This window comes from Malus sylvestris, chromosome 11 (assembly GCF_916048215.2).
Source record: "Malus sylvestris chromosome 11, drMalSylv7.2, whole genome shotgun sequence".
NCBI lineage: Eukaryota > Viridiplantae > Streptophyta > Magnoliopsida > Rosales > Rosaceae > Malus > Malus sylvestris.
Genome location: NC_062270.1, coordinates 8,219,604 through 8,246,010, shown reverse-complemented (window position 1 = coordinate 8,246,010; position 26,407 = coordinate 8,219,604). Strand labels below are relative to the sequence as shown.

General features: G+C 37.9%; 1 protein-coding gene, 1 long non-coding RNA gene and 1 pseudogene across 8 annotated transcripts; 2 read left to right on the top strand and 1 right to left on the bottom strand.

Moving 5' to 3' along the window:
* The first annotated feature begins 255 nt into the window (after nt 1–255).
* On the top strand, nt 256–10,211 carry LOC126590183 (uncharacterized). The gene is made up of 3 exons (XM_050255710.1): nt 256–669; nt 6,981–7,090; nt 9,890–10,211. The coding sequence occupies exons 1-3, from the start codon at nt 256–258 to the stop codon at nt 10,209–10,211; spliced, it is 846 nt and encodes a 281-aa protein (XP_050111667.1).
* A 5,047-nt stretch (nt 10,212–15,258) lies between these two features.
* Nucleotides 15,259–18,600, top strand: LOC126591201 (uncharacterized). 7 transcript variants are annotated; one of them, XR_007612285.1, is made up of 6 exons: nt 15,259–15,587; nt 15,908–15,983; nt 16,069–17,465; nt 17,579–17,611; nt 17,719–17,815; nt 18,127–18,600. It is a non-coding gene; the product is annotated as an uncharacterized LOC126591201 (long non-coding RNA). The 7 variants fall into 7 exon arrangements; XR_007612286.1 differs by lacking the exon at nt 18,127–18,600 and having other exon boundaries at nt 16,069–16,755; nt 16,873–17,465; nt 17,719–18,093; XR_007612284.1 differs by lacking the exon at nt 18,127–18,600 and having other exon boundaries at nt 15,260–15,587; nt 16,069–16,140; nt 16,630–17,465; nt 17,719–18,093.
* A 67-nt stretch (nt 18,601–18,667) lies between these two features.
* Nucleotides 18,668–22,782, bottom strand: LOC126591184 (RHOMBOID-like protein 1; annotated as a pseudogene).
* Between the last annotated feature and the right edge of the window lie 3,625 nt (nt 22,783–26,407).

Here is a 26,407-nt window from a genome sequence, read left to right as displayed (position 1 = left end):
CCCAATCGCCGTGTCCGTGAACCTCCATGCACGAACTTCTACGTAAATGGTTGCTTCATGCACTGTCATGGTCTCGCTAATGTTAAGGTAGGTGCTGAGGACGTGATCGCCATTGAGCTGAGGTGCAAGCTGGATAAGCTCGGCTTGGAACTCTGAGAGGCTATAGGTCTGCCTAACCATCAGCATCATCCACACGGGGTAACGCAATCTCGTCGTCGTCTCCACACCAGCTCTGCATCCTCTTCGTCTCCACCGATGGAGATATTTGCAAGCAGCAACCGTCGATCAACGCTGACGGTGTTCATGGCTTTAGCACCGAACCTGCATGAGCCGTCGTGGACAACGCGGAGCCTCTTCAAGAAGAACTCCTCGAACACAGAAATTGCATCGTCGTCACTGGCTCCTCATACTCGTCAGTACATGCAGAGAAAGGACCTATTCATGCCCTCCGCTGCTCCAGCTTCTGTGTATGCTTCATCCGTCATCCTCCTTGCTCCTCCTGCAAATCTCCCGTCCCGTCCGCCCTCATCCACTTCAAGCTCGAGTCCCTCAAGCTCCACGTCATCACCTTCCTCGAGGAGTTCTCCGACCAGCAGCCCCAAAACGCCGGCGTTATCACCTCTTCCGTCCAAACTTCACGGCTATGCTTCTCCCGCTGCTCCAGCTTCTGTGCATCCTTGCCGTCTCTGCCGCAACGACCTCAGCCCTTGCCTTCCTCCATGCTATTCCCCATCCATATATATATACATATATATAAATACATATATATATATATATACACATGTATGCCAGAAGAATAAAGAAGGGATGGTGGAGTCTTGGGTGCTCTGGCACCATGTGAAAAAAAAAAAATGGAATCTTGATTCATCATGGCACCATGTGTGAGTACCACCGAAAAAAAAAATATATATATATATATATATATATATACAAATAAAAAAAGGAGAAGGAATGGTGCCTCTGGCACCGCAGGAAAGTATAATAAAAAAAAAAAAGGAAATCTGGATTGATCTGTCACCATACCTAAAAAAATAAAAAATAAAAAAAATAAAGAATAAAAAAAGGGAAAGCAAGTAGGAAGGTGGGATGGTGCGGATTGCACCATGTAAATATACATATACATGTATGTACATAATATATGTATGTATATAGCAAAAAAAATGTATTGAGAGAAATAAAGTCCATTTTATTTATTTTTCTGGGAATTTTTACAAAAAAAAAAAAAAAAAAAATTTACAAATGTGCAAACAAACGGGAGGGAGTCTTTATTGCTCAGGTGGTGTCTCAGTACTCGGTGGAGCTCTAGGAAAAAGAGGCGCTGGAGGTTGACTGTTTGAAGCCTCACCACTCGGCGGAACTCCAGGAAGAAGAGGAGCCAAAGCTTGATCATTCGGAGCTTCACTACGCGGTACAGCCCCAGAAGACGAAGGCAAATGTTGTTGGAACAAACCCACAAACCTCCGATGATCAAGTAAAATTTGACCATCAGATTCCTGCATCTGGTCAATTTTCCTTTTCATGTTGGTGGCATAGTTGTGTGCAAGCTTGTGCAGCTGTTTATTCTCATGCTTGAGCCCCCTAATCTCCTGTTTGAGACTCATCACTTCAGCCGCCAACGATTCAACTTGACGGGTTCGAGCAAATAGGCGTTGGGCCATGTTGGACACAGAACCCGCGCACTGCACACTGAGAGCCAGAGAATCCTTAACAGCCAACTCATCAGATCGTTTGGAAAGTAGCCTGTTATCTCTGGGAGTGACAAGGTTCCGGGCCACCACCGCAGCGGTCATATCATTCTTCACCACTGAATCCCCAACGGTAAGAGGACCAGTGGGGGATATGAAGGATGGGCGCCATATGTTGTCTGGAGAAGAAGGGACTGCCTCTTCACCAAGATTCAAGTCAAAACGACGGTCGGAGGGTCCAGACATTTTCAAAGTATTGAAGGAAGAAGAAAACGGACAAATCAAGATCTTAGAAGTGCAAGAAGGGAGTTTTCACAAGCAAAAATTCAAGTGTGCTTTGAAACAAACTGCATGCCTCTATAAAGAAAAAAATCAGCATTCGACGCCAATTCAAAAATCGAAGAGGCAAGCTCAGAATTCGAAGACGCCGATTCAAAAAAAAATCGAAGAGGCAAGCTCAGAAATCGGAGAGGCATCTTGCTTTTCCAGACGTGTCAGCACCCATCACACGCAAACTCAACTTTGCGGAAATCACGGGTAATTTGTCGAAGCGCCGATCCCAGATATCGAAGAGGCGCCGGTCTTTTCCAGACGCGTCGGCACCCGTCACACGCAAACTCAGCTTTACGGAAATCACGGGTAATTTGTCGAAGCGCCGATCCCAGATATCGAAGAGGCGCCAGTCTTTTTCAGCCGCGTCATCACATGTCATATGCACACTCAACTTTGCGTAAATCACGGGTAATTTGTCGAAGCGCCGATCCCAGATATCGAAGAGGCGCCAGTCTTTTTCAGCCGCGTCATCACCTGTCATATGCACACTCAACTTTGCGCAAATCACGGGCAATTTGTCGAAGATTTTCGGTGAAGGAGAAAGCACGTGAAAGTTTACTGTTCAATCACGCGTTAGTTGCCGACACAAGTGAAAGAATAGTACATCTACAGGTATTAAGGGACCTCCTATAACTGTCCACCTTCACCTTCCATAGCAAGGCAGACATACAGAACCTTTCTTCATCTCCGAGAATGCCTTCCCAACGAAGCCTCTCGAGTCACTTGGTGTTCCTTATTCCTTGGGGTACCTCTGTAAGCCAATAACTTCAAAGCAAAAGTATCTCATATCACCAGGGTAGAAAGCAAGAGTATCTCATATCATGCGTTCTCCCTGTCGTTTCCTTTGTCCTTGCTCCTACCTACAAAGACAAGGATAAAGAAAACAATATGCCGGAACTTCCACTCAAACTCGGGTAAGGAACCGACTGCTTGGAACCCTTCCCTGATTGCCTGCCTAGCACTGCTCTCGAGTACTCGTCTCCCACTGCTGCTGTACTTCCATAGAAGCTGTCACATCTGCCTGGAGAACAGATAAGGCAAGTGAAAATGATACCTTGCAGCATGTGGAGACAACGTGCTGAAGAAACAAGCAGAGAAGAATGCATCATGCACAGTCAACTCGGCAGAAAGAGTCTGAGATGAAGAACTCGTTTTGACCCTCAAATTCTTGGGTCGACTTACTAGGCGTTGTGGGCTGCACGTGCCGATTCACCACCCTTGAATCAAATCCTTAAAGATCAAGTCACCAACTGGAAGAAGAACCCATCAATCTTGAAGATCATATCGTTGACCAAACTGTTTAGGTGTGAATTAGAAAGATTGAACAAAGCAACAAGTCGTCACCTTCACCGCGTGCCTGCTTGCCATATGTTCGAGTCAACCTTCAAGAATCAAGCCTCAACGGCCCTTGAAGAAGCTTCCAGCCAAATTCAAAATCAAGCCTCGACGGCCCTGGAAGAAATCACAAGTCTGGTTCAAGATCAAGTGTCTACCACCCTTGAATCAAAACCTAGTTCAAGAATAAGCTGTGGAAAATCAACAATTGGAGGAATTCAGAAAATCCTCCAACCTAGTTCAAGATCAAAGCTGTGGAAAGTCAACAAGCGTAACAAAATACGTGCCGATTCATCCACTACCAAAGCCAAAGATCATCTACCACATGAAGCTCCTTGTGGCCCAATTTCAACCTTCAAGATCAAGTCTCGACGGCCCTTGAAGAAATTTCAAACAAAAGTTCAAGATCAAGCCTCGACGGCCCTTGAAGAAATTTCAAACAAAGTTCAAGATCAAGCCTCAAACGGCCCTTGAAGAAATCTCCAGCCCAGTTCAAGATCAAGCCTCGACGGCCCTTGGATCGACATCTACAGTAAGGGACTTCAAAACGCATCTCCTACACGCGACAAGCACATGTACACGACGCGACTTGAAGTGGGGGCATTTGTAGACATCGAAATTTCGGTAAATAAATGTTGACCGATAAATCAAAGTTTCAACGCTCATGTATTACATAAATTTTACACGTAGCGTGTGATTCAACGAAAATTGAAACGAGTTGGAAAAGTCATCAAATAGGACACGTGTCAACACCTGGCAGAAACGACTTATTTCATCTGGAATATTATATTCAAAATTAGGCCTCGGAAATTTCTATAAATACAAGCCCATTTCATTCATTTGAAGGGGGAACCAAAATCATTAGGCAAAACTCTTGAAGCTCTGAAGCTCTGAAACTCCGAAGCTCTCAAGCATCCAGGTTCCCGAAGAATCAAGAAAGCGTTCTTCGTTCATCATTCATCCTAAGATCAAGCCCCAACGGCCCTTTGGATCAACAATCATCCACCAATTCAAGATCAAGCCCCGACGGCCCTTGGATCAACCATCCACCAATTCAAGATCAAGCCCCGACGGCCCTTGGATCAACCATCCACCAATTCAAGATCAAGCCCCGACGGCCCTTGAAGAAAGCACCATCGTTCATCATCCGTTCATCCAAGATCAAGCCCCAACGGCCCTTTGGATCAACAACGTCGACAAATCCACACATCCAACCGTTCTTCAAGATCAAGCCCAAAAGCCCTTGAAGATCCGCTCATCACCGTTATTCAAGATCAAGCCTTAACGGCCCTTGAAGAAACACTCATCCTCAAGATCAAGCCCCAACGGCTCCTTGAAGATCCGCTCAAATCCACCTTCAAAGATCAAGCCCACGACCCTTTGAAGAAACGTCCAACTGTTCATCCAAGATCAAGCCTCGACGCCCATTGGATCAACGAAACATCCACAAATCAACACCTTACGGAGATCGAATCAGAGGATCAAATTAGAAAGAGATTGTAACCCAAAATTATCAAAAATACAAATATTTGTTTGTGCACGTTGTTCTTGTCTCTTTCGTTTCAGGAATTTTCCGTGTTCACAAACCCAACTAACATCTCTGCACAACTCAAACTAGCTTTCCCCTTTTCTTTTCTTTCTAAGCTCTCACTCTAACGTATAAATAAATATATATGCACAACATATATATATATATATATATATATATATATATATAAGTAAGTATGTATGTCACACCAATCTTTACGTAATGCATGCTCTGCATGTTTCCTTCTTTTTATGCTCCAAAAACAATGGAGCAAAGCTCCTATTTATAGTGAAATAGAACGGCTTCAAGACATGAGGTCCAAGGAAAATATAAAATAAAATATATTATAAGCAAGGATAGGCTTAAAATTTGTTTAGGAAAAATATATATTTGAAAACACGGATCCTTACAATCTACCCTCCTTAAACAAATTTCGTCCTTGAAATTTACTAAACCTAACTCCCGAAAGTCTACTCTTAAAATTCTATGTCACTAGCTCAATTTAATTCAACTTAACTGGCTCCACAATTTCCCAAGGTTATCTAATAACTGGGCTACAATGAAAAACTTAGACCACAAGCCCAGGGGTATCGAATCCTCGGAGCTTTGAACCATTTTGTCACGCCCCGGATCCGGGGTAGGCGGAAAAATAAGACCTGCGTCCAGAACGCGAATAAAAGTAAAAATAAATAAAAGAAAATTGACACAGGTTGGAAAAATAAATTCCTCTTATAAAAATACTTCCAAGATCCTTACAGGGTGTAGAAAAATAATAAATTAAAATCCTTAAACTTCTCCTCAATATCAACCTTAGCTCTTCTAACACCTGTCTTGCCAAATAACTCATCTGTAAAATAATAGGTGAGGGGTGAGCAACAACCACCGTCGCTCAGTGAGTAGAATATGTAATATGCCAGTCAAGCAATGCCTTTTTACACACACTAGAAAATACAATAATAATATCGAAGCTTTAACCACGTAATTTCATATCACATCATCCCTTTACGTGTTCATTACATCCTTCATAAATTGTAACTCACCACGTGACCCCTACTGGCCTTTCCGCCCTAATGTCCCTGTGTGCAGTTTACATTTATCCCTCGGATTAATGCAATACTAAAGTTCTCATGCTCCATGAACATATTCAAATAATCCACATATCACCATATTAATAATTCCAAAGGCATTTCAACAAATCCAACATGCTTGACTTAAAATAGATCGGGATTTGTAAATAGAATAAATCTCACAATTGTTCGTGATTTTCATTTATCGAAAATAAGAACTTTTAAACACAATACATAAACCACTCACCTCAATAATTCAAGCTTTGGCAAGACAACCCAACTAACATCTCCGTACACCTCAAACTACTTTCCCCTTTTCTTTTCTTTCTAAGCTCTCACTCTAACGTATATATAAATATATACGCACAACACACACACACATATATATACACACACACAAGTATGTATGTATGTATGTATGTATGTATGTATGTATGTATATACACTCCAATCTCTACGTAATGCATGCTCTGCATGTTTCCTTCTTTTTATGCTCCAAAAACAATGGAGCAAAGCTCCTATTTATAGTAAAATAGAACGGCTTCAAGACTTGAGGTCCAAGGAAAATATACAATAAAATATATTATAAGCAAGGATAGGCTTAAAACTTGTTTAGGAAAAATATATATTCGAAAATACGGGTCCTTACAGCTTTAGTAGTGATAGGAACTTAAACTTAGATTGTTGGCATGTATTTATAATCTATTTTTCTCTTTTTCTGAAAGTAGAAGTATATTACAAGTTAGCTAAGACAGAGAACTAGCCTTTTGCCAGATGAAATCAAGAAATGTACAACTTAGCTTATTACAAGTTTTAGACTGAGCCCATTTTATAAAATTTTACGCTAATGTCATATATGTGTGGATTTTTTTTTATGCATCCATTATGTAGTAGCTAATGAGATCAAAGCTTCGTTCTCCTTCTTTGAGGCTGCTTTTTGCTCACATATATATATATATATATATATATATATATATATATATATATATATCATATTAGCTGCTCACTCTTTGCTCTTTTGCACTTTTGCAGTGTGATCCTATTTCCAATAGCGATCACTTTCTATATCACATGGTGTTTTATTCACTTTGTGGATGGTTTCTTCTCTCCGATCTATGCTCAACTTGGAATAGACATTTTTGGTATGTAGTGTTCTGATATGCATCCTTAAACCCATTATTTGATTGGTACATTCTAACTTGCATTAGTTATGGTCTTGCGGTTTGACGTTGCTAAGCCTGAGCTAAGTTCTTGACAGCCCACCTCGCCCCACGAATCGCCCAACTTGCAAGGCAGGAAGTTTACCACATGATCTCGTCCTCCTCATCATCAGCGGCATCAGCGGTGACCACCAGGTTCACTTTTTTAATTTCATTTTAATTTTTTGCTTTTTTTAGTGGATTTAAAAAAATGAAATGGATGATTCATATCTATCGAGAAAATAATGCATCAGCTGATCATATGGCTGACTTGGGTCATGGGCTATCCCTTGGCCTTCATGTTTTTGTTTCTCCTCCTTCCTCTGCTACTAATTTTCTAGCTTCTGATTCTATTGGCAGAGCCCTTCCCAGGGCTGTTCTTGCCTAGTTCTGTTTGTCTTTGTTTTGCTTGTCTGGCTTTGCCATCCTCTGTACCAAAAAAAAAAAAAATGAAATGGATGATAATTTATAATGGTGTGGACTTGGGTGCAGGGGCGCCGATCCTGGGCTAGTCGAAAGGGGCCACTAGAAAAGGGCCCGTGTGGTTGTAGGCACTGCTGAGCTTGGGCCCATGCAGCGTTAGAAGGATACGAGAGATAGGGAGGCGCGGGGGCGCCAGCCCCCTCCATTTGGTTTGGGCCGCAAGGCCATTGGGCCGAGAGAGAGAGAGATAGAGGAGCCAGCGCGGGTTGGACTCCTTGCTACTACACCGTGTGGGTTGGGTCGTGGGGCCTGGCGAGGGGTTTTGTGGCCCTCTTTTCTATTTTTTTTTTTGTTTTTTTTTGTTTCTTCCTCGAGCAGCCTTCTAACAATTTTTCCTTGCGCCATTTTAGATTCTTTCGAACATGTCTTCCTCGAACCACAAGAATGATAAATTTATTCCGTCGTTGTATCGCTAGGGCGGATCTGCAAGTAAGCTAGGTTACTTTAGGGTTGCTCACGTCAAGGTAGGTTCTGATGAACAGTTCAGGGACTTCATCGAGATGTTTAAGCACGCAATTCCTTATGGGGTCCGCATTAAGCGAGTCAAGGTAGGGGTGGGTTCAAAAAATCGAAAACCGAACCGAATCGAAATCGAAAAAATCGAACCAAACGAAAAAACCGAACTGAATTGAAAAAACCGAACCGAACCGAATCGAACTCTTTTGGTTAGGTTCGATTTTGGTGGTCTAGAAACCGAACCAAATCGAACCGAACCGAAATAATTAAATTAATATTTTTTTAATTTTATTTATTTAATTATTTGATTTTATTATATTAGAATATGATACTTCGAATTGCTGCTTTGGTAGGACTTGTTTGCTTTCCAATTCAAATTGTCTTCTCAGCTTCTCCATCTACAACAAAAATTAGAACTTATACCATTACATGCAATATTTCTAGTTTATATCATTAAGTGCAACACATATATAAGAACACATATCTCAACTGCACTGCAGTTGATTAGGGAAAGCAAACAACGTATAAAAGTCTCATGAGTTTTTTAAACACTACGAGATCAAAAACAAAATTCAAACTTTCTCACATATGGCCAAGTATAGTAGCTTCCGTGGCCTAACAATTTTGAAAAGTATATCAATATATTCAAAAATATTGATGAACACCTCTTCAAAATTTTCTGGTGGTAGAAGCTGAACACAGAATGTAGAAATTATATTATGTAACCACATATATGGATAAAAAAAATTCGGACCATAAAGATAAGGAAAATATCAAAAATTGTTACCTAGACAATAATCAAAATAAATAGTATATTATAGAATGTTTATCTTATTGCTAGTCAAGAATACATGTATATAAAGAGAGAGAGAGAGAGATTGAGAGAAAGAGAGGAATGAATAAGGTCGTACTCCATCATCATCGTCTAAAAAGAAATCTATTTACAGTTAAACTTTAAACCCAAAATATTTAAAGAAAACCTTTATGTTATAATTCTAGTTGAACTTTAAATTATTATTTTCATTATCTTTAAGTCTACTCGGAATATTTATGTTATGATTGTGTTGGATATGTTAAAATTTAAGATTTTAAATTTTTTCATTTTTTGAAAAAAAAACCGAAATCGAACCGAAAAAAAACCGTACAAAAAAAAATTGAACCGAACCGAAATTTCGGTTCGGTTTCGATTTTGGCAAAAAACCGAATCGATTTGAACCAAACCCACCCCTAAGTCAAGGATAGAAGCAGCTGTGAATCGTGTGGGTCTAGGAAAGCTATCAAGTTTCACCCTTACTACTTCGTGTTGGGGTTCTCCTTTCCCATGCCTTGGTTCTTCCAAGAGATGATATGCTCTATGAGGTGTGCTCTTGCTTAGTGCTTCCCGAACGCGGTCTGTGTGATGGTGAGGTTCCACAACTTAAGCAGGTTCTTTGACTTGGACTTGACTGCCAATGACTTTTGGTACTTCTTTGACTTAGGTCACATCGATGGTGTTGGGTAGTTGAAGACCCGCCATAAGCTCTTCAATCACTCGAGCAAAGGGGATCATGATTAGTCTAGGGAAACCCTTGAGATCAGCGGAAAATGGGAATCTGAATCCTCGCCTGGGCTAAGCGTTTCGACTACCTTTATCGACGGTATGTAGCTGTTTTATACTTTTGTTAAGCTGCCTTCTAATTTGTCTTCGTCTGTTTATGTAGATTCGGAATTCGGTTCAACTTCCAAGACTTCTCCAGACATGAAGAATGTGCACATCGCTTTGGGGATCCCTGCTGAATATCGTGAATGACGTTGGTTGCTCAGTCCTCTTCATAGGGACAAAGGCGGGTTGCCCCCGCATGAGAAAGTTAGAAGAATCAAAGGTGATGTGTTTGCTTGTTTGATTGCCAATGTGAAGCCTGTTGCAAGTGAATGCAAGAGAAAGATACCTTCATCGCTTGCCCGAGAGCCTTCGATGGAGAAAAGGTCGAAGACTTCCTCTGCTGCTCACGAAAATTCGTTCACTGCTGAGAGGCTTGTGATTGACTTGACTTCTTTCAAGAGGAAAAGAGATGCTACTGGACTTGAGCCTGCGAAGCCTGCTGTTCTGAGGGTTGCTAGAACGGTTGCTGACAGGATTACGTAGTGGAGGAGTTCTGTCGTGCCCTCTGTGCCTAGTTTGTTTCGAGACAACCTTTTGTGCCCAAGTTCGATCCAATTTTGAAGGTGCATGCAGCGACGAAGAGCGAAAGTGGTGATTTCACTGCCAAGGCGGTGCTATGGCTGACCCATCATGTTAAGAAGGAAACGCCTGCCTGCATGAGCATCGATGATCAGCCTGCCAAACCAGCCTTAGGGAGTTTTTCGAGATCCATGAGTTGTTGAAGCCCGATCTGCTCGAGGACAAGAAAGCATGCGCTAAGTTTGTTGATGGCGTGAATAAGATTGTCGACTTCAATTTCTTCAGAAGGCGTGAATCTCAGTCGCAAATGGGTTCCCTGCTTGCTATGATGCAGAAATCTGAGATCTTGGTAGCTGAGTACACTCGTATGGAGTAGAATGATGCCAAGGCTACTAGGGATATTGCGACAACCATGGTAGCATAGGCTTGTTCGCTAGATTATGAATAATAACATGATAATTCTTGTTGATGCACAAAATCAGTGAGGACTTTGGTACAACAGAAAGTGTTAAGTTTGTGACCTTCGCTAGATTGCTCCGGTCACTAGTGTGGATAAGTATGTAAATGGATAGAGACAGGGAAGCAAACACAAGATGTACGTGGTTCACCCAGATTGGCTACGTCCACGGAGTAGAGGAGTTCTCATTAATTGTGAATGGTTTACACAAGTACATAGGTTTAAGCTCTCCTTTAGTGAGTACAAGTGAATGATTTAGTACAAATGACATTAGGAAATATTGTGGGAGAATGATCTCCTTTTATAGAAAAGAGTTTCTAGCTTTGTTTTGACATTGACACGTGTCGTGTTGTGTTGGCTTTTGATGTTGACGCGTGTCGCGCTGTGATTAGCTTCTGATGTCGACACGTGTTGCGTTGTGATTGGCTTCTGATGTCAACACGTGTTGCGCTGTGATTGGCCTCCTGGTTGGAGGGAAACTCTTATGGGTCCTTGACGGTATAACGTTGATCGGTGCTCAGTAGTTTCGAGATTGATCAAGTATGGTACAAACAATTCTAATTTGTATTCACAAGATCTATTGTGGGTAATTCTCATTCACTCGAATTTGGGATTCTAAGATAACTTTACGGAAATGAACAAGAGCAAGGATTCCGGACCACTTAACGGAATCCAACAACATCGGGTTCCGGACCACTCAACGGAACCAAAATATCAAGCAATTTCTCGTAATCTACCCAGACCTGTCATATGTAAAGTCAATGCCTACATAATGAGAATGGTAGGCACTCAACGACTTTTCTAATTCAAACCACAAGATTCTCAAAATCCATCATTCATATGTACATTAAAAACTAGGGTTAGAGGGACACAGTTCAGCCGAAACCTACATAAGTAACCAAACAGGAAGTGGCCCCCTATAGTGGATTAACCAAGCAGAGCCACCCTTGAGTAACCATGTAGGTAGTGACCCCCCATCGTGGATTAACCAAGCAGAGTCATTCCTACGAATCTGTTAGGCAGTGATAACCCATCGCGAATTAACCAAGCATGATCACCCCTAAGTATGTATGGCCATAAGGATCACCCATCGCGGATTAACCAAGCAGGACCACTAGTAACCCCCCATCGCGGATTAACCAAGCAAGGTCAAGATAACCAAGTAGGTAGTGACCCCCCAATGCAGATTAACTAAGCAGAGTCACACCTACAAAACTGTTAGGCAGTGATCACCCATCCTGGATGTTAGCATGATCACTCCTAAGTATGCATGGCCATAACGATCGCCCATCGCAGATTAACCAAGCATGATCCATAAATAATATGGTCCCCCATCATGGATTAACCAAGCAGGACCATCTATGTACCACTGCTACATGGTGCAGACTCGATGTCACCTAACCCTGTGACATTAGGGTAACGGTCCCCTACTAGCCTTCGCATTTCTCAACATTTCAAATGTATATTTATAACACAATTCATAAACATTTCAATATGCAATTCGAATCACTTTTTCACAATGATTACCAATCCATGAATCAAATCACATTTAATAAAAATAGATCGATGGCCAATTATAAAAGAATCACATTATAATAGAAAACACATTTATAAAACAATGTCATATCCACAAAGGATATTAATATAAAGAATATGGTAATCACCATATCAAACATATTAAAGTCACTCACCAAGACAAGTCCGCAAAGCTTCATTGAGTCTCTAGTAATACTAATTTTTGTAATTCAAATGGTTCGAGACATGCTGACCAAAAGCCAACTCTTAGTCAACGGTAAGGTCCACAACCTAGCAATTTAACCCGAAAGATCCGCCTATCAGATTTCTGATCCATAACCTCCCAAAGCCCCCATTACACTTCTAGAACAACATACTAAAATCCCATCGCGATCTGATGGTCGGATCTCTGCCAATTACTAGAATTAGGTGGTGGTCAACAATTTATTTTACAAACTTAGAAATCCAATTCGGGAAGATCCATACGTTGGATTCCTGATCCGTCAGTTCCTAACATCCTCAAATATTATGTATTATAATATATTAAATTTTGGTGACGATCAAACGATCGGATCGTCGATTTATATTTTGATCAAGTAATGTCTCAAAGTGAAAATTAGGTTCAAACGATCAAACCATGTCATACGAATATTAAATACAAAATCAGGACATCTAATTGAACTTAGAAAGATATCGTCGACCCACTGGCCACCCGCCACCATACGCGCCGTCGAGAGTGGCGGTTTCCAACGAACGGAAACCCAATTTTCCAACTAACTCCAAAAATTACCAAATTTCACAAAAATGTAGATCTCAATGAGTAGATCAAGTTCATACATGTGGCCAAATCCAATTTGGCTGGGAAAAACCCCAAATTCACTCAAACCCGCCGGAAACCCTAAGATGGGTGTTCTTCGATTCGATTTCCTTGATGTTCCAACACCCCTACAACTGATTGGGTCTTATTCTTGGGTCCAAAGGGAGTTGATTCAGGGTGGTGGTGGGTGGTGAAACTCGTCGGAATGGTGGAATCGCCGTCAAATCTCCATTGGTCACCCACACAATTTTACATGGTTTTGGACTTAAATATCCTCAAATTTGGGTGGAGATGGATGATGGGAAATCACTGAGTGTTTTGCAGGTGTTGGATGGTGGTGATTCAACGAAAAAATTGGCGAAATTTGCCGGAATTAAACCAGGTTGATGGTGGTGCACGGGTCGACAGAATGGAGGGGGAATTCCCTTTCCTCATTGGCTGATGCCCTTTTTTTTTTCCTTGGTTCCTTTCCCACAAGGTGGGAGTTTTAAAATAAATTTAAAATCTATAATTTAGTGACAACTTCAAATGTTCGTAACTATACCGTTAAAACTTGGACTCTCAAACGACTTCCGCCTATGTGCTCATGGTTTCGAGATCTATTCGAAAACGTTATTTGTGACCTCAAAATGTCAACGAATCTTAAAGATTAATTTCGAAAATTCAAACCCAATAACTATTCAATTTAATTCCCAAAATTTACGGAATTAAAAATTAAGTAATAAAAATAACTTAAACGTGAAATACAAATTTAAATTACAAGATACATAATGAATAGTGAAATTTTGGGGTCGGGATTTCACATAGTATCTCTTTCTTGGTCGGATTTCATAAATAATGCCTAGTTATTGATTCACTTTCATAAATAGTGCCTAGTTATTGATCCTTTCATAAATAGTGTCTAGTTCTTGGTCATGTTTCATAAATATTGTCTAGTCCTTACTCCAATTTCATAAATAGTATATAGTTTAGTTTCATAAATAGTTTCCACTTATTGATTTAGTTTTTGAAATAATGCCTAATTCTTGTTTTCGTTCATAAATAATGTCTACTTATTGGTCCAGTTTCATAAATAGTGTATACTTATTAGTCTAGTTTCATGAATAATGTCGACTGATTGGTCAAGTTTTATAAATAGTGTTTAATTCTTGGTTCAGTTTCATAAGGTTTGAAACTTAGACCATTTTTTGTTCTGTAAAAGCACTCATAGCGCCAAAAACAGTGAACCTATAAGTGACCCTTTAAATCAAAACCTTGAGAAGATTTTGTTCTCAGTAATTATATTTAAAAAACTGTTTTCAATTACCAAATTAAAATTTTCTCACATTTTTTACATACCTACAATAATAAATATAACTATCCATCCAATTTCTTAAGCTTGGGTGTCATCTTAGAGAAATTTTTTCTTGTGCCCGTAACACAAATGATATACCACATGTTATTATGTAAGTAGTGGGAAATTGCATTTTTATGTTATTAATTTTTTTAACACAAGAATCTCACGTCTTATATAAAGACACGTGATGTAATAACCCGTGTTCTGAACATATTGAAAACTCTCTCGTCATCATGACTACTATTAGGAAACAACACCACAAAATTAAAACTGGGGAATGTAATTAAATTTGAAGTCTTTTTATTATTCTAAGCAAAAATAAAAAATAAAAAAATAAAAATTTATTAATGTAGCTGCGAGAAAAAAGTGGAGTGTGAAAATGGGGGGTTTGGGTGGGAGTGGGACGCCGATTGCAAGTTGGGTTTTTCATTTTTCATTTTTATGCTTTTGTCGTTATCATTATATAAAGTTAGTGGGTAATTTTGATTAAAATGTAAAGATTTGAAGCTCGTTTCATTAGTCTTCCTATTTAAAAATTGTAACTATTACTGGTGAGATCAAATTTTCTTAATTTTTAAACTTCATGGAGGCTCAAGTATCTATCTAGCAAGAGAATTTCAAAACTATAGACGTATCCAGTTATTAACATCTCCCATACCATATTTTGCCATTCAAACATCAGAAAATATTATTAGCAAATTGAGAACAAAATAGTTGAATTATGCAAAATTAACAACAACAAAAAAAGGGATATTGTGAAGAGGATGTGAATTACTCAAGTCTAAAGAAGGGGAGGAAATTGCATGAACAGTGTTTGTGAGGAATTTCAGTTTATTTACGGCCATGCCATCGGTGTAATAAAAATAAAAAAATTCGAAGGGACGCGTGTTGGTCATCGTGATGAGGGAAGGAGAAGCTACGCTTTTTCCAGTTACTTCCATTCACCGATCTCAGAAGGGGAGCCCCCTCTTCGCTCTCTCTCTCTCTCTCTCTCTCTCCTTCTCTACTGGAAAATCCATAATTTTTCATCTTCCTCTGCTTTTCCTTTCTCTCCGCTCCCCATATCTCTCTCCGTGGAGCCTACAAACCAAGCAGTGACGGTCGACAAGCTTCAAACATAGCGGATGCGTACTGGAGGTACAGCGACGGTTGACAACCGCCGCCGCCGTCGTCGACGAATTCAGCCATCGAAAAAGCATCCTCCCTCTGATTACAGTATGTTGAATTCCTCAAATTTCCCTTTATTTGGGTTTTCTCTCTCCTTTTGGCCTTTGATTGGGGTTTGCAAATTGGGGTTCTTGGGGATTTTAGGGGAATTTATTGAATTAAATTAGAATAAACATGCTGGTGCTAATTCCCTCTTTGTTTGCTCTAATTCTTTATCAGCAAATAGAGAAAATCCTTTCATTTATTTGTTGAGACGATTCTGGACTAAGCGTTTTTTTTGTATTGTAGAATTCCATATCATACTAATTAGAAACATGCTGATGTTATTTGATACGCACGCATCATATATATTATATATACCATTGCAGGAAGATGTTCAACGAATGGTGGATACTGGTTTGAAGGCATATAAATTTTCCATCTCATGGTCAAGACTTATCCCAAGTATGCATGTTCACCAAATTATAACTCAGATTAAACAAAACAAGTAGCTTTCACACTTAAACAATAATCGGTTTGTTTCTCTCAGACGGAAGAGGGCCTGTCAATCCAAAGGATGTAAGATATTACAACAATCTTATTGATGAACTGATCAGCTCAGGTTACAGTCTATCTAAATTATGTTTCTACAGTTCCCTGCTTATACTTCAATAATTTAGTAACTATATTACTTGTTATTAATAATTTAGTAGCTATATTACTTATTATTAATAATTTAGTAGCTATAGTGATCTACAATTCTTTATGTTCATTATTAATTAAGTTGTTTGTTTCAACCAAGAATCGAACCACATGTTACTTTACACTACAGTTATCTCCCACAGGCACTTGACGATGAGTGTGGAGGATGAGTTAGTCGAAAAACTATGTTAGTTCCTAACATTTATGGGCGAGTTTTAAATGGGACATGCAGAAAATGGGATTTGAGATGATCATGATGAAACATATTTGTGGATGTAGAAAAGACTTCACTGCATCTGCAGATACACGCTTAAAAATTTTTGAGGATAGAGTTTTGCATTGGACTACAATGAATGAGCCTAATGTTTTTATACTTGGAGGTTAAGATATTGGATTTCTTTCGCCACAGTGATGTTCAGCTCCATTTGGTGTCAACTGTTCTAGAGGTAACTCCTCAACCAAGCCGTACATGGCAGCTCATAATATCATGTTATCTCATGCATCAGCTGCTAGATTGTACAAGATAATGTACCAGGTAATTGTCAAACTTTCACTGTCAAGGGCTTCAAGAACTTTTATCTTTGTGATAATTAATTATATACAATCAACTTATTAGTCTTCTGTCCTTAAACACATAATACTCTTGATACAGTTGATGTCTCACAAATTAAGAAAAGAGAAAATTGAGAGAAGGCAAAAAAAGGCAAATTAAGAAGGAAGAAGAATAACTTTACTGGTTTTGTGACTATCATCATTCTTTCATATTTTGTTTTTATGTGTTATGCATGGGCTTACATGTATCTTTTTAATTTTGTACACATTCCGAATGGTGTTTTTGACTTTAACGGTTTAACCCTACCACTAGAGGGAACTACGGTATCACTCCCCTATGAAATTAAAAAACAAATTCGCATGTCGATATTGTTGTGGCCACTGTCTTTCCTGCATTATCTTTGTTGAAGGAATCTATACAAACATAAAAGAAAAAGTGAGGAAAAGTGCAACATCGCCTTCTATCACTGGTTGGACTCCTATATTGTCGATTAAATCCTTTAGATTCTATTAAAGATTTTTTCTTTTATTTCTTTATGATCCGTTTTCCTAATCGATATAGATGTCTAAACTTATTTATTGCATAGAAATATTGGGAAGATATTAAATTTGGAGTGGACGATCAAGTTGACTGCTGCGCTGTTTCGTTTGTCAAAGATGCGCAAGTTCATGAATTGAAGAATTATCTGCAAAGTAACTTTCTAAATGCTTTATCATATATTCATAAAATATATCTGAACGCCACACTTTTGTTTAATGCTTTTAAATAATTTATCTGTAATTTGATATTGCATGTTACAATGCAGATATACAAGTTATCTTAAAAATAGAAAGTGCAGGTATACATATTATTTGAATTTTATATTAGAAAGTTGTGATTTCACTCCTTGCTAATGTAAATTCGACGAAAAGTTAAACAAGCAGCTATTTACATGCAATTCCGCAGGATGAGGAGATGTTAAAATGGTGCAAATGAACACACCGTCATTCAAAGAAATTTGAAGACAAGGCCTTGCTTGCTCATGAATTGAAGAAATTTTGGGGTTTGTTTCTTCACTAATTTCGTGTAATTTGAGCATTCAAATGGTTAAATTTTGGGTAATTTGAGTTGAATATGTAGGAGAGTGCAAATTTTTTTCATACGGAATTCCTCATTTTTGTTTAAGGTATTGAATCAGGAGACGTTTTCTGGTGGAGAAAACATCACAGCGCAGAGAAAAATCAGGTTTTCTTTTGCAATTTGCACCACCAAAATGAGGAATTCTGAAGTATTCAAATCTTCTTTGAGATGGTTAAGTAGTGTATTTTTTCTTTTGCTAAAGTTTTTTAAGCATGTTTGCTGTTTATTTCTTAGGATGGGTGAGGGTGCAATTTCATTCAAGCATGATTGCAGAATCGAAATTTTTAACCTGGGAACGGCAGGGTATAAATGATCCTTGGTAAGAATTATGAGCTCTGGTAAATTATGAGCTCTTGTGAAAAAAAAAATGATCTTCATGGCTAAAGTGGTTGTAGGCATTGAACTTTTTGGATTTAAAATTTAGATCGATTAGTAAATAATGAGCTCTAGTAAAAAATGATCTTCATGGCTAAATCAGTATTTAAACAAAGCGAGTGAATACCATAATCACCAACCAAGATGCCAGCACATGGTTCCCTATGTTAATAGGAGTCACCAAGAGGAGGAAGTTCAACATGTTAAATGGAAGCAAAGGAGAAAGCTGAAGTAGCAAACCTATGTGTAGGATAAACACCAAAAGAAGAAAACGAAAGATCATTCCATGGAGAATAATGAAAACCACAAAAGTAAGAATATGGTGAGTAAATTTCATAGTTTCGGAATGAGTTTCAAGTTTCAACTGTCATGAATAGTAGAAAAAGAGATACAAAGGCAGTAAAAGAATGAAAAGAATAATGACAATGATAACCATTGCTTGGTGAACACACAAGACTATTTTTACCCAACAAAAAACAAAAGAAAGAGAAAGAATACTACCTATACGAATGAAGCATATCAATCAACATTCTATCAACTCTGAAATCTGTACATGTATGGTCAACTGCAAAGCTCAGCACATAGCTGCTGAGTCCGAGAGGGGCTGGGATCCGACAACGAATACGTTCCATTTCTACCGTTGCTTACGCACGTTAAGTTCAGCTGATTCCCTATCTCGCTCGACTGCAAGATTGGTGCATGTATGCATATAAAGAACGATATGTCAGTACAAAATCAAATTATAGTACTAACAAAGTACATTGTAGAAGCAATTTCCTGACTCAGAATTTCGTGAGTCATTTCTTAAATTACACTTTTTTAAGGCATTAGACTAAACGGCATGCCAAACTAGAACGACTGAATGCAACCATGATCATATTAATAAGCAAGCACTTCTATCTATCAAATATTAAGGCGGAAGTTAATATGCACAGAAAAGAAGTACAGCATATTACCAAACAATAAATATTTTGTGACTTGCAATTCCATTTTGACGTAGGGACACAGCTCAAATAATGACACCAGGAGCAGTGATTGTTTAGATTGACCCCTCGAAAAAGAGTAACCAGGCCAAGAGTATACCTGTCAAAAACATGACGACTGTTAGAAAATGCCTGCCATGCAGATACGAGGAAAATGTACTTTTATTTCCAATAACAAAACAACAAAGTACTGCCAACACATACAACCCAAAACAACAAAGTAGAAGCCGCTATAAAAAAAAAGTGACGAATTAGTACTACAAAGAGAATAGCAATAACACAATGCCTTCTCCAAACCATTCTGATCAGAAACAAGCAGATAAGAGACTATTTGCAATGACAATAATGAAGACATGTTACAGGACACATGATATCTACATATCTACAAAAAGTCCAGTTCTCTGATTTGATAATAAAAAAATTGCACACTTCAACCATGGCTACCAGATTCTCATGCAGGGAATCAAATAGGTTCATGAAGTCAAACAATTAAATTTCAGAGATCGAGGGAAGCTTACCCAACAATCAATAGTATCAAAGAGAGGACCCACAATACATATTGATACGTCTTGTGTTTAGATTTAACTGGAGTACTAACACATCCAGCGGGAGCATTACGTTGGGTAAGCCATTTAAACTGGGGGCGGATCAAAAACAAAAATCCAAGAAGAAATCCAGAGACAAATCCTCCAATATGAGCAAAGTTGTCCACATGTGGTAGAATTCCCACTGCTAAGTTTATTATGATGATGAAAAGGAGAGTAAGCAATGCTGCTAACTGCAGATAAAAATCTGAAACTGTAAGATCAAAGGGTCGTGCACATACTATAAAGAGGTGCATCATTGAGTATACATAAACTTTATTTACCTTATTTACATACATTGTCCAATTTGATATGAGCTCTGAAAGCATGCTTCCTAGTAAACCAAAAAGTGCACCAGAAGCACCAACAGAAATACCATATTGAATAAAAAGAGCTGAAAGCAAACTCCCACCAAAACCAGACATGAGATATAGGAAACCAATTCGAACTGCAGAAGAACAAATAAAAAAAACATTAGAATTTCAAACCAAATAGTTATAACAGTTCATCAAAACAACTGTTCATGATGTAGATCAGCATCAAACCATTTTTTGTTTTCAATCTTTTCAAATAGACAGCATCTCAAAACATTTCAAAATGAGGCGCTATGTCTACATGTACAGGATATCCAAAACAATCCTTGTTCCCACAGATGTGATGTAAAACTAAAATAATCTCTCAGCTTCTATTTCAAGCAATTTTATTCTGTAAAATGGAATACTATGCCTAAACCTAAAGTTTGAACCCCATCTTCGGTGTATAAACTCTTCTTTGCTCACCACTAAATAAAACGCCCTCTTGTTTCCATAAAACCTAGCAACATACTGGTGTAAGTTATAATGCAACCAGCACCACATGACCACTATTCTAGGATTACAATTCAATAAACAAATGCATAGAAATCCTCTGTAGATTAATCACAAGGTAGCTAAAGCCACCCGGAAAGTGTTTCTCTTCTAGATTATGAAAGAAGTTTTGCTCTTGGTAACTAATTTATTATTCTACAATTTATGTCATGTGCTTTATCTTTTACTACAAACATTTATGGATGTGGCTATACATGCATGATAACATACATGAAACTAAAAATCCCGATGCATACCAAATCCAAATTCTTGCTCAAGCGGAATTCCAATGAATACAAGACTCAGCATATTGGCAAGCACATGGAAAACTCCAGCATGTAACCACATACAAGAGATCAGCCGCCATCCCTGGTGTTGATGAACCACTCTCTGCGCGTCCAGAGCACCCATCTTTTCCAATCTTCAGGATGAAAACACATGAGAAACAAGTTAGATATGCAACCGAGACCTATTGACCCTTAAGGGGCATGTCTATAGCTGTTATTTCCAAACAGATGACAGCTCCCCCGCCCTTGTAGTGCTACTTTTAGCAATTATAGACTTTGGATGATGCATACTGAAATGAGCACATTAAACAGCTCAATAGAATGACAAACAAGTCCTTGAAGAATGCATACCTGCTATTACCAGAGATATTAAGACAAAACAATTTCATTTTTTCATAATCATTCTACCATTGGCCTCACAGAGCAAGGAAAGTCGAACGAAAATTTTGAAACTAAGTCGCTAAAGAACACTGATGTAAAACTTTAATCATGTAACACATTACACTGTACATTTTGATTAACATAGCAATCTAATCAAACCAAGTAGTTCACTACATGCCGCTCTTCGAGCACCTTTCTTCTTTGCTCAAGCATTATGCCGACATCAAATAAACATCAAGCATTGCCTGAATGTCACAAAATACCTAAAACCCTCATTACCCGTCAAGCTCCTTTTTCTCAACTAATCGTAGATTTGCTTCTATATTCACTTTCCCAAGTCCAACATTGATTAAAAGCAGAATTACATCAAGCTTCATGTAGTTCAAATATTTTCTTTACAAATATATCTAATATAACCAAAATTCCAAATCCACCAAGCCACAAAATTTACCAAAAAAATTGTAAAAACATACCTTTCACAAAAAGTCTCAACCTTGCTTGATCCCACTCTAATTTCACAAAAAAAAAAAAAAAAATAAACCCCAGTCCAACTATCCAACGCTCCTCATCATAATTTCACCAAAAATACACAAGCGAAAGCAAAACGTGTTCACCGCCACTGCGTCAGTTCCCCAAATTTCACAACTAAAATTTTCAAATTTCCACATGCAAGCACCCAACAAATCCCAGAACACAAATTTCAATCTAAAACTGCAAACCCCAACAAATTTAAACAAAGAGAAACTAATAAAAGAGTGAAGGTTTACGTGGTTGAAGACGGCCCAAGAAGTGGGTTTTCCTTGAAGGGTTGAAAGGAGAGGCGGCCAAGGAACCGACCAAAGCAAGTGTCGGAGTTCTTGGGGCAATCGTTCACAAACATGGTCACCACAAAAACCACAATGTTGGCCACCACAATCGACGGCACCAGCCATGACACCCACCTCTTCAACGGGCTGTAGTCGCTGAACGACCGCCGTGGCGTCGTCGTCTCCGGAGGTTGTCCCCCAGGGTGCACAACGTTGTCGCTCCGCCGTTGACTCACCACCTTTATCTCTAAGCTGCTCGGCGCAGCAGATTGGCCTCTCTCCATAAAAATCTCCCCTTTTTTCGTTTTATCGTCTTCAATCAAGGATTTTGATTCAGACCCAGAAACCCCATTTGGGTTTTGATTCGAATCTCATCGAAATCAAAATGTGGGACAAAATTGAATGAAATGAGTTTTGAATTTTGCCTCCTTTTTTTTTTTTTTTCTTTTTTCCTACTTTTTGGGGTTCTTTTAAAAAATAATTTATGTTTCTTGGGTTGGAGGGGAATGTGAAAGCTTTATGGTTGAGTAGTTTTAGCTTTGTGATTAAGATTTTTCTGGAAAGTGTTTGTGGGATCTGCTTTGGTTTCAAGTTATGAACAAACTGTTGTTTTGGGTACGTAGTCTTGGTTATCTGTGTCTGTGTACTTTGCTTTCCTTCTTCTTTTGTTCTTGTTTGATTTTCTTATTAGTTGGTTAATTACATCGCCAGTTTTGTAATTATGCAGATTGTCATGTGGTACCAAGTATTGTTGTTGCCATTTTGCTATTTAAGACCTGTGTAAATTTTTTCGTCAATTTCTATATTTGTTAAGATTTGTTTAATAGCCCATTTGGCACGAGCAATAATGCGCTAATAGAGTATTCGTGATTTTGAGTGGTAGATTGTTATTGTGAATACAACATTTTTTTTCAACTCAATGCATTCTGGGTTCAAATTCTCTCGTTCTCTTAGTACAGCTCATAATAATAATGTCGTTTGTAATATTAAAAAAAAAAAAACAAAAAAGAGGAGAATTCGTGAGTCTCTTTTAGCAAGAATGTTAGTTTTGTATTAGTGTGTTATCGATTTTTTTTGTCTATTTTGTTGTAATCAGTATATTCGTTGATTGTATTGAGTACAAAATTCATTTTACAATCATTTACAAATTAAAAGGTTATGTTGAAGATGTCTTGCAATTAGTGTTCGAATGTCTTGCATATTAGCTAATTAGTGTTTGTCAATTGTACGAGTTAATTTGAAATAGAAATAAGAATGACACGAAAAGATTAAAGACACTTCTCACCTCCCATTTAATTTACATACTAATTTCATTACATGACGCAAACCTTCTCATTCGGTAATAAGTTCATGACTTGTCGATTGAGAAATTCCAAAATTATCCAAAGGTGTTTGGAAATAGAAATTGATTCTTGGTTTTAAGGAGGTTCTACTACTTGAACAAAATTTTGATTAATTGAACTTATTTTTTTCCGGTTCACAACGAGGCATATAAGCCTCAAAAAAAAAAAACGTAAGAATATCACGAGGCACAAGACTCCAGCTATGTCTGCAACTAGCAATTAACGACAAGAATGAGAAGTTTGCTAAAAAAGATTGAATACAAACTGCATGATAAATCCAAATGAGCTAAATCATTAGCAACATAATTTTTTCACAAAATTTTGATTAATTGAATAATTATGAAGAAAGAAGGAAATGGAAAACTTTAAGAAAACGCATTAGTAAAAGCAATGTCCAAAACCTTCCAATCACGCTATTATTTGCCCTACACGCAATTACATGCCCTACCAAACGAGGAAAGTTTAGGAATAATCAAAACCACGTTGCCAAACAAGTACTTGGAGTTGAAGACTCCGTTTGGCATAAATTTTAAGAAAAACTAACGAGAAATCTAAAAAAACTTCCCTTTTAATGAAAAGTCATTTTTAAAGGTATAGTGAATAGTACCAAAAAAAGATATAAATGTGGTTTTTCGTTAAAAGTGAACAGTATCGGAAGTATTTTGTTAAAACTCCCATCATTTTATCCTTTGTTTCTGTCTGCAGATTAAGACATATATCCACCTTAGGTTAAACATCTGCAGGTTAAAGAAGAAGAAAAAGCACATAATTGCAGGTTAAAACAAATTGAAGGAAGAAGAAAAAACAGAAGTGCCAGCATAGGTTTTAGCTAGATTTTTTTTTTTAACAAGCATATTATTTATGGGAAGGGGTGATCTTAGCCTCACAATGGTCTAACAATAATGTGGTTCAAATTCTCCTTTGGCAAGAATCGGACTTGAGTCCTCTCACTTACAAGTGAAAATGAATACTACTAGACCGTAGCATTGTTCTAGAAATCCCTGCCTAGCTCCGCATAGGCCCCGATTAATGCCTAGGTGTTTGAAAATTAAGAAATGGTGCCTAGACTTACTGAGGCGTCCGCCTAGCCTGCCCAAACTCGCCTAGGTCGTGACTCACTTAGACAAAATATAGATAACTTTCATTTTGCATTTTATTTTTTTCCATAAATTGTAAGAGACTTGTTGCATACTTAAATGAACACACATTGTATCCTTATTCCCATGTTTTCATTATGTTTCAATACTTCATAATATATATGTCATTCTATTTTGTAGTTTATGATGAAATTATATATATTTAAAGTATAAACAGACATTTATTCACACAACTATAATAGATTTACTTAAATCCATCTAATCCACCTAGCCGCCTAGGCGCTAGGCTCCAGCCTGCCGCCCAATCAACGCCTAACGTATTTTAGAACCTTAGACCGTAGTAAGTGGCATGTTGTAGCTAGATTTATATTGTAGTATATGTGGTGGTTTTAATTGTTTGGATTAATGTTGATGCATGCTGGTTTTTCAGTCACTTTCTTTGATTAACTAGTTTTTCTTGTGCTTGGGTTGCTGTTTTGTACTATGTGTTTAGGCTTTTCCAGTTCTCCACTTCAATAAAATTAAAGGATGGCTTGAAAATTTTGAGTTTTAACGATAAGGACAAAATAAAGGGTAAAGTGAATATTACCATGATTGACTTTTTAGTGTAAAAATGTGATTTTTTTTAAGTGAACAGTAGCAGTAACTTTTCGTTAAAGTTCCCTAAAATTAAATGTTGGCTGGTCATTGTAAAATTTTAAATATAAAAACATTGACTATTCAGTTATTAACCATTTTGATATTATTTTCTAACAATCACTCATTCTTAAAAGTTAAAACCAGCATTTTTAAGACTAAAGAGTCGGGTAGAACAGGAAGGAAAATTCTCCATTCCTGGTTCTCCTGTAACTAGATCCTCCTGGACTATCTTTGAGAGTGGTTTGAACTATTGATTTACGTAATTGGAAGTAACCAATTAGGTTTCAGATGAAACCTAGAAATCAATCACATATTTTGATTCCTATATATATGCTTATGTGGTACTTTATTATATGATATCTATATAAGAATTATATGACATATATATAAGATCCATATCATCATCTACATTTAGAAAGCCGTACGCTTCAGAAGAAGCTTATACAGTTTGGGATGGGGTTTTGATTGATCAAAAAATAAGAATATACTTCTACATATATGCTCTTAGGCATGGCCATACATAACATAGAAATCATACTTGGAAGGGGTGGACAATTAGCTAGAGCAGCAGGTGCTGTAACAAAACTGATTGCAAAAGAGGGGAAATTGCCACATTAAAATTACCTTATGGGGAGGTCTGTTTGATGTCCAAAAACTGCTTAGCAACAGTCATACAAGCGGGGAATGTTGGGGTGAGCCATAAAAATTTGGGTAATGCCCGGATCTAAATGGATGGCTAAGTGTCCTGTAGTATTCTAAAATCATATTAAATTTGTTACTTAGTAATATAATTTAGTGTTATACTTCTCCATTTCTTAGTGTAAATATATTGTTGTATTAAAAAAAATTATACCAAATTTACATTTGACCCGTTATAAATTCAAACTCGTTCACGTTGTGTTACATTTAGACCGACCAAACCAAAACTAGGACCAATTAATTCGGTTTGGTGTATTTTATGATAATTTATTTGGGGATAATGATAAGCACACGCTTTTTAATTTCGCACACACTAAATTTTCTCGAAAAATTGGTCATATTGATGAATCTACAAAGGCCCAAATGATGAACTAACTAAACGCTAAACATATTGTTGAACCAAGTAATTTTGCTAAAATATTAAATTTGAAGTGATTTTCACTAAAATATAATGGTTTCCAAGAAAATGTGTTTTT

What these genes read in the sequence shown, in the direction of transcription:
- LOC126590183 (XM_050255710.1), top strand. Translation starts at nt 256, where the DNA reads ATGGAGATATTTGCAAGCAGCAACCGTCGATCAACGCTGACGGTGTTC. An exon ending in CTCCCGCTGCTCCAGCTTCT is followed by an intron (nt 670 to 6,980) that starts GTGCATCCTTGC and finishes GCACTTTTGCAG; the next exon opens with TGTGATCCTATTTCCAATAG. An exon ending in ACTTGGAATAGACATTTTTG is followed by an intron (nt 7,091 to 9,889) that starts GTATGTAGTGTT and finishes TTGGTTGCTCAG; the next exon opens with TCCTCTTCATAGGGACAAAG.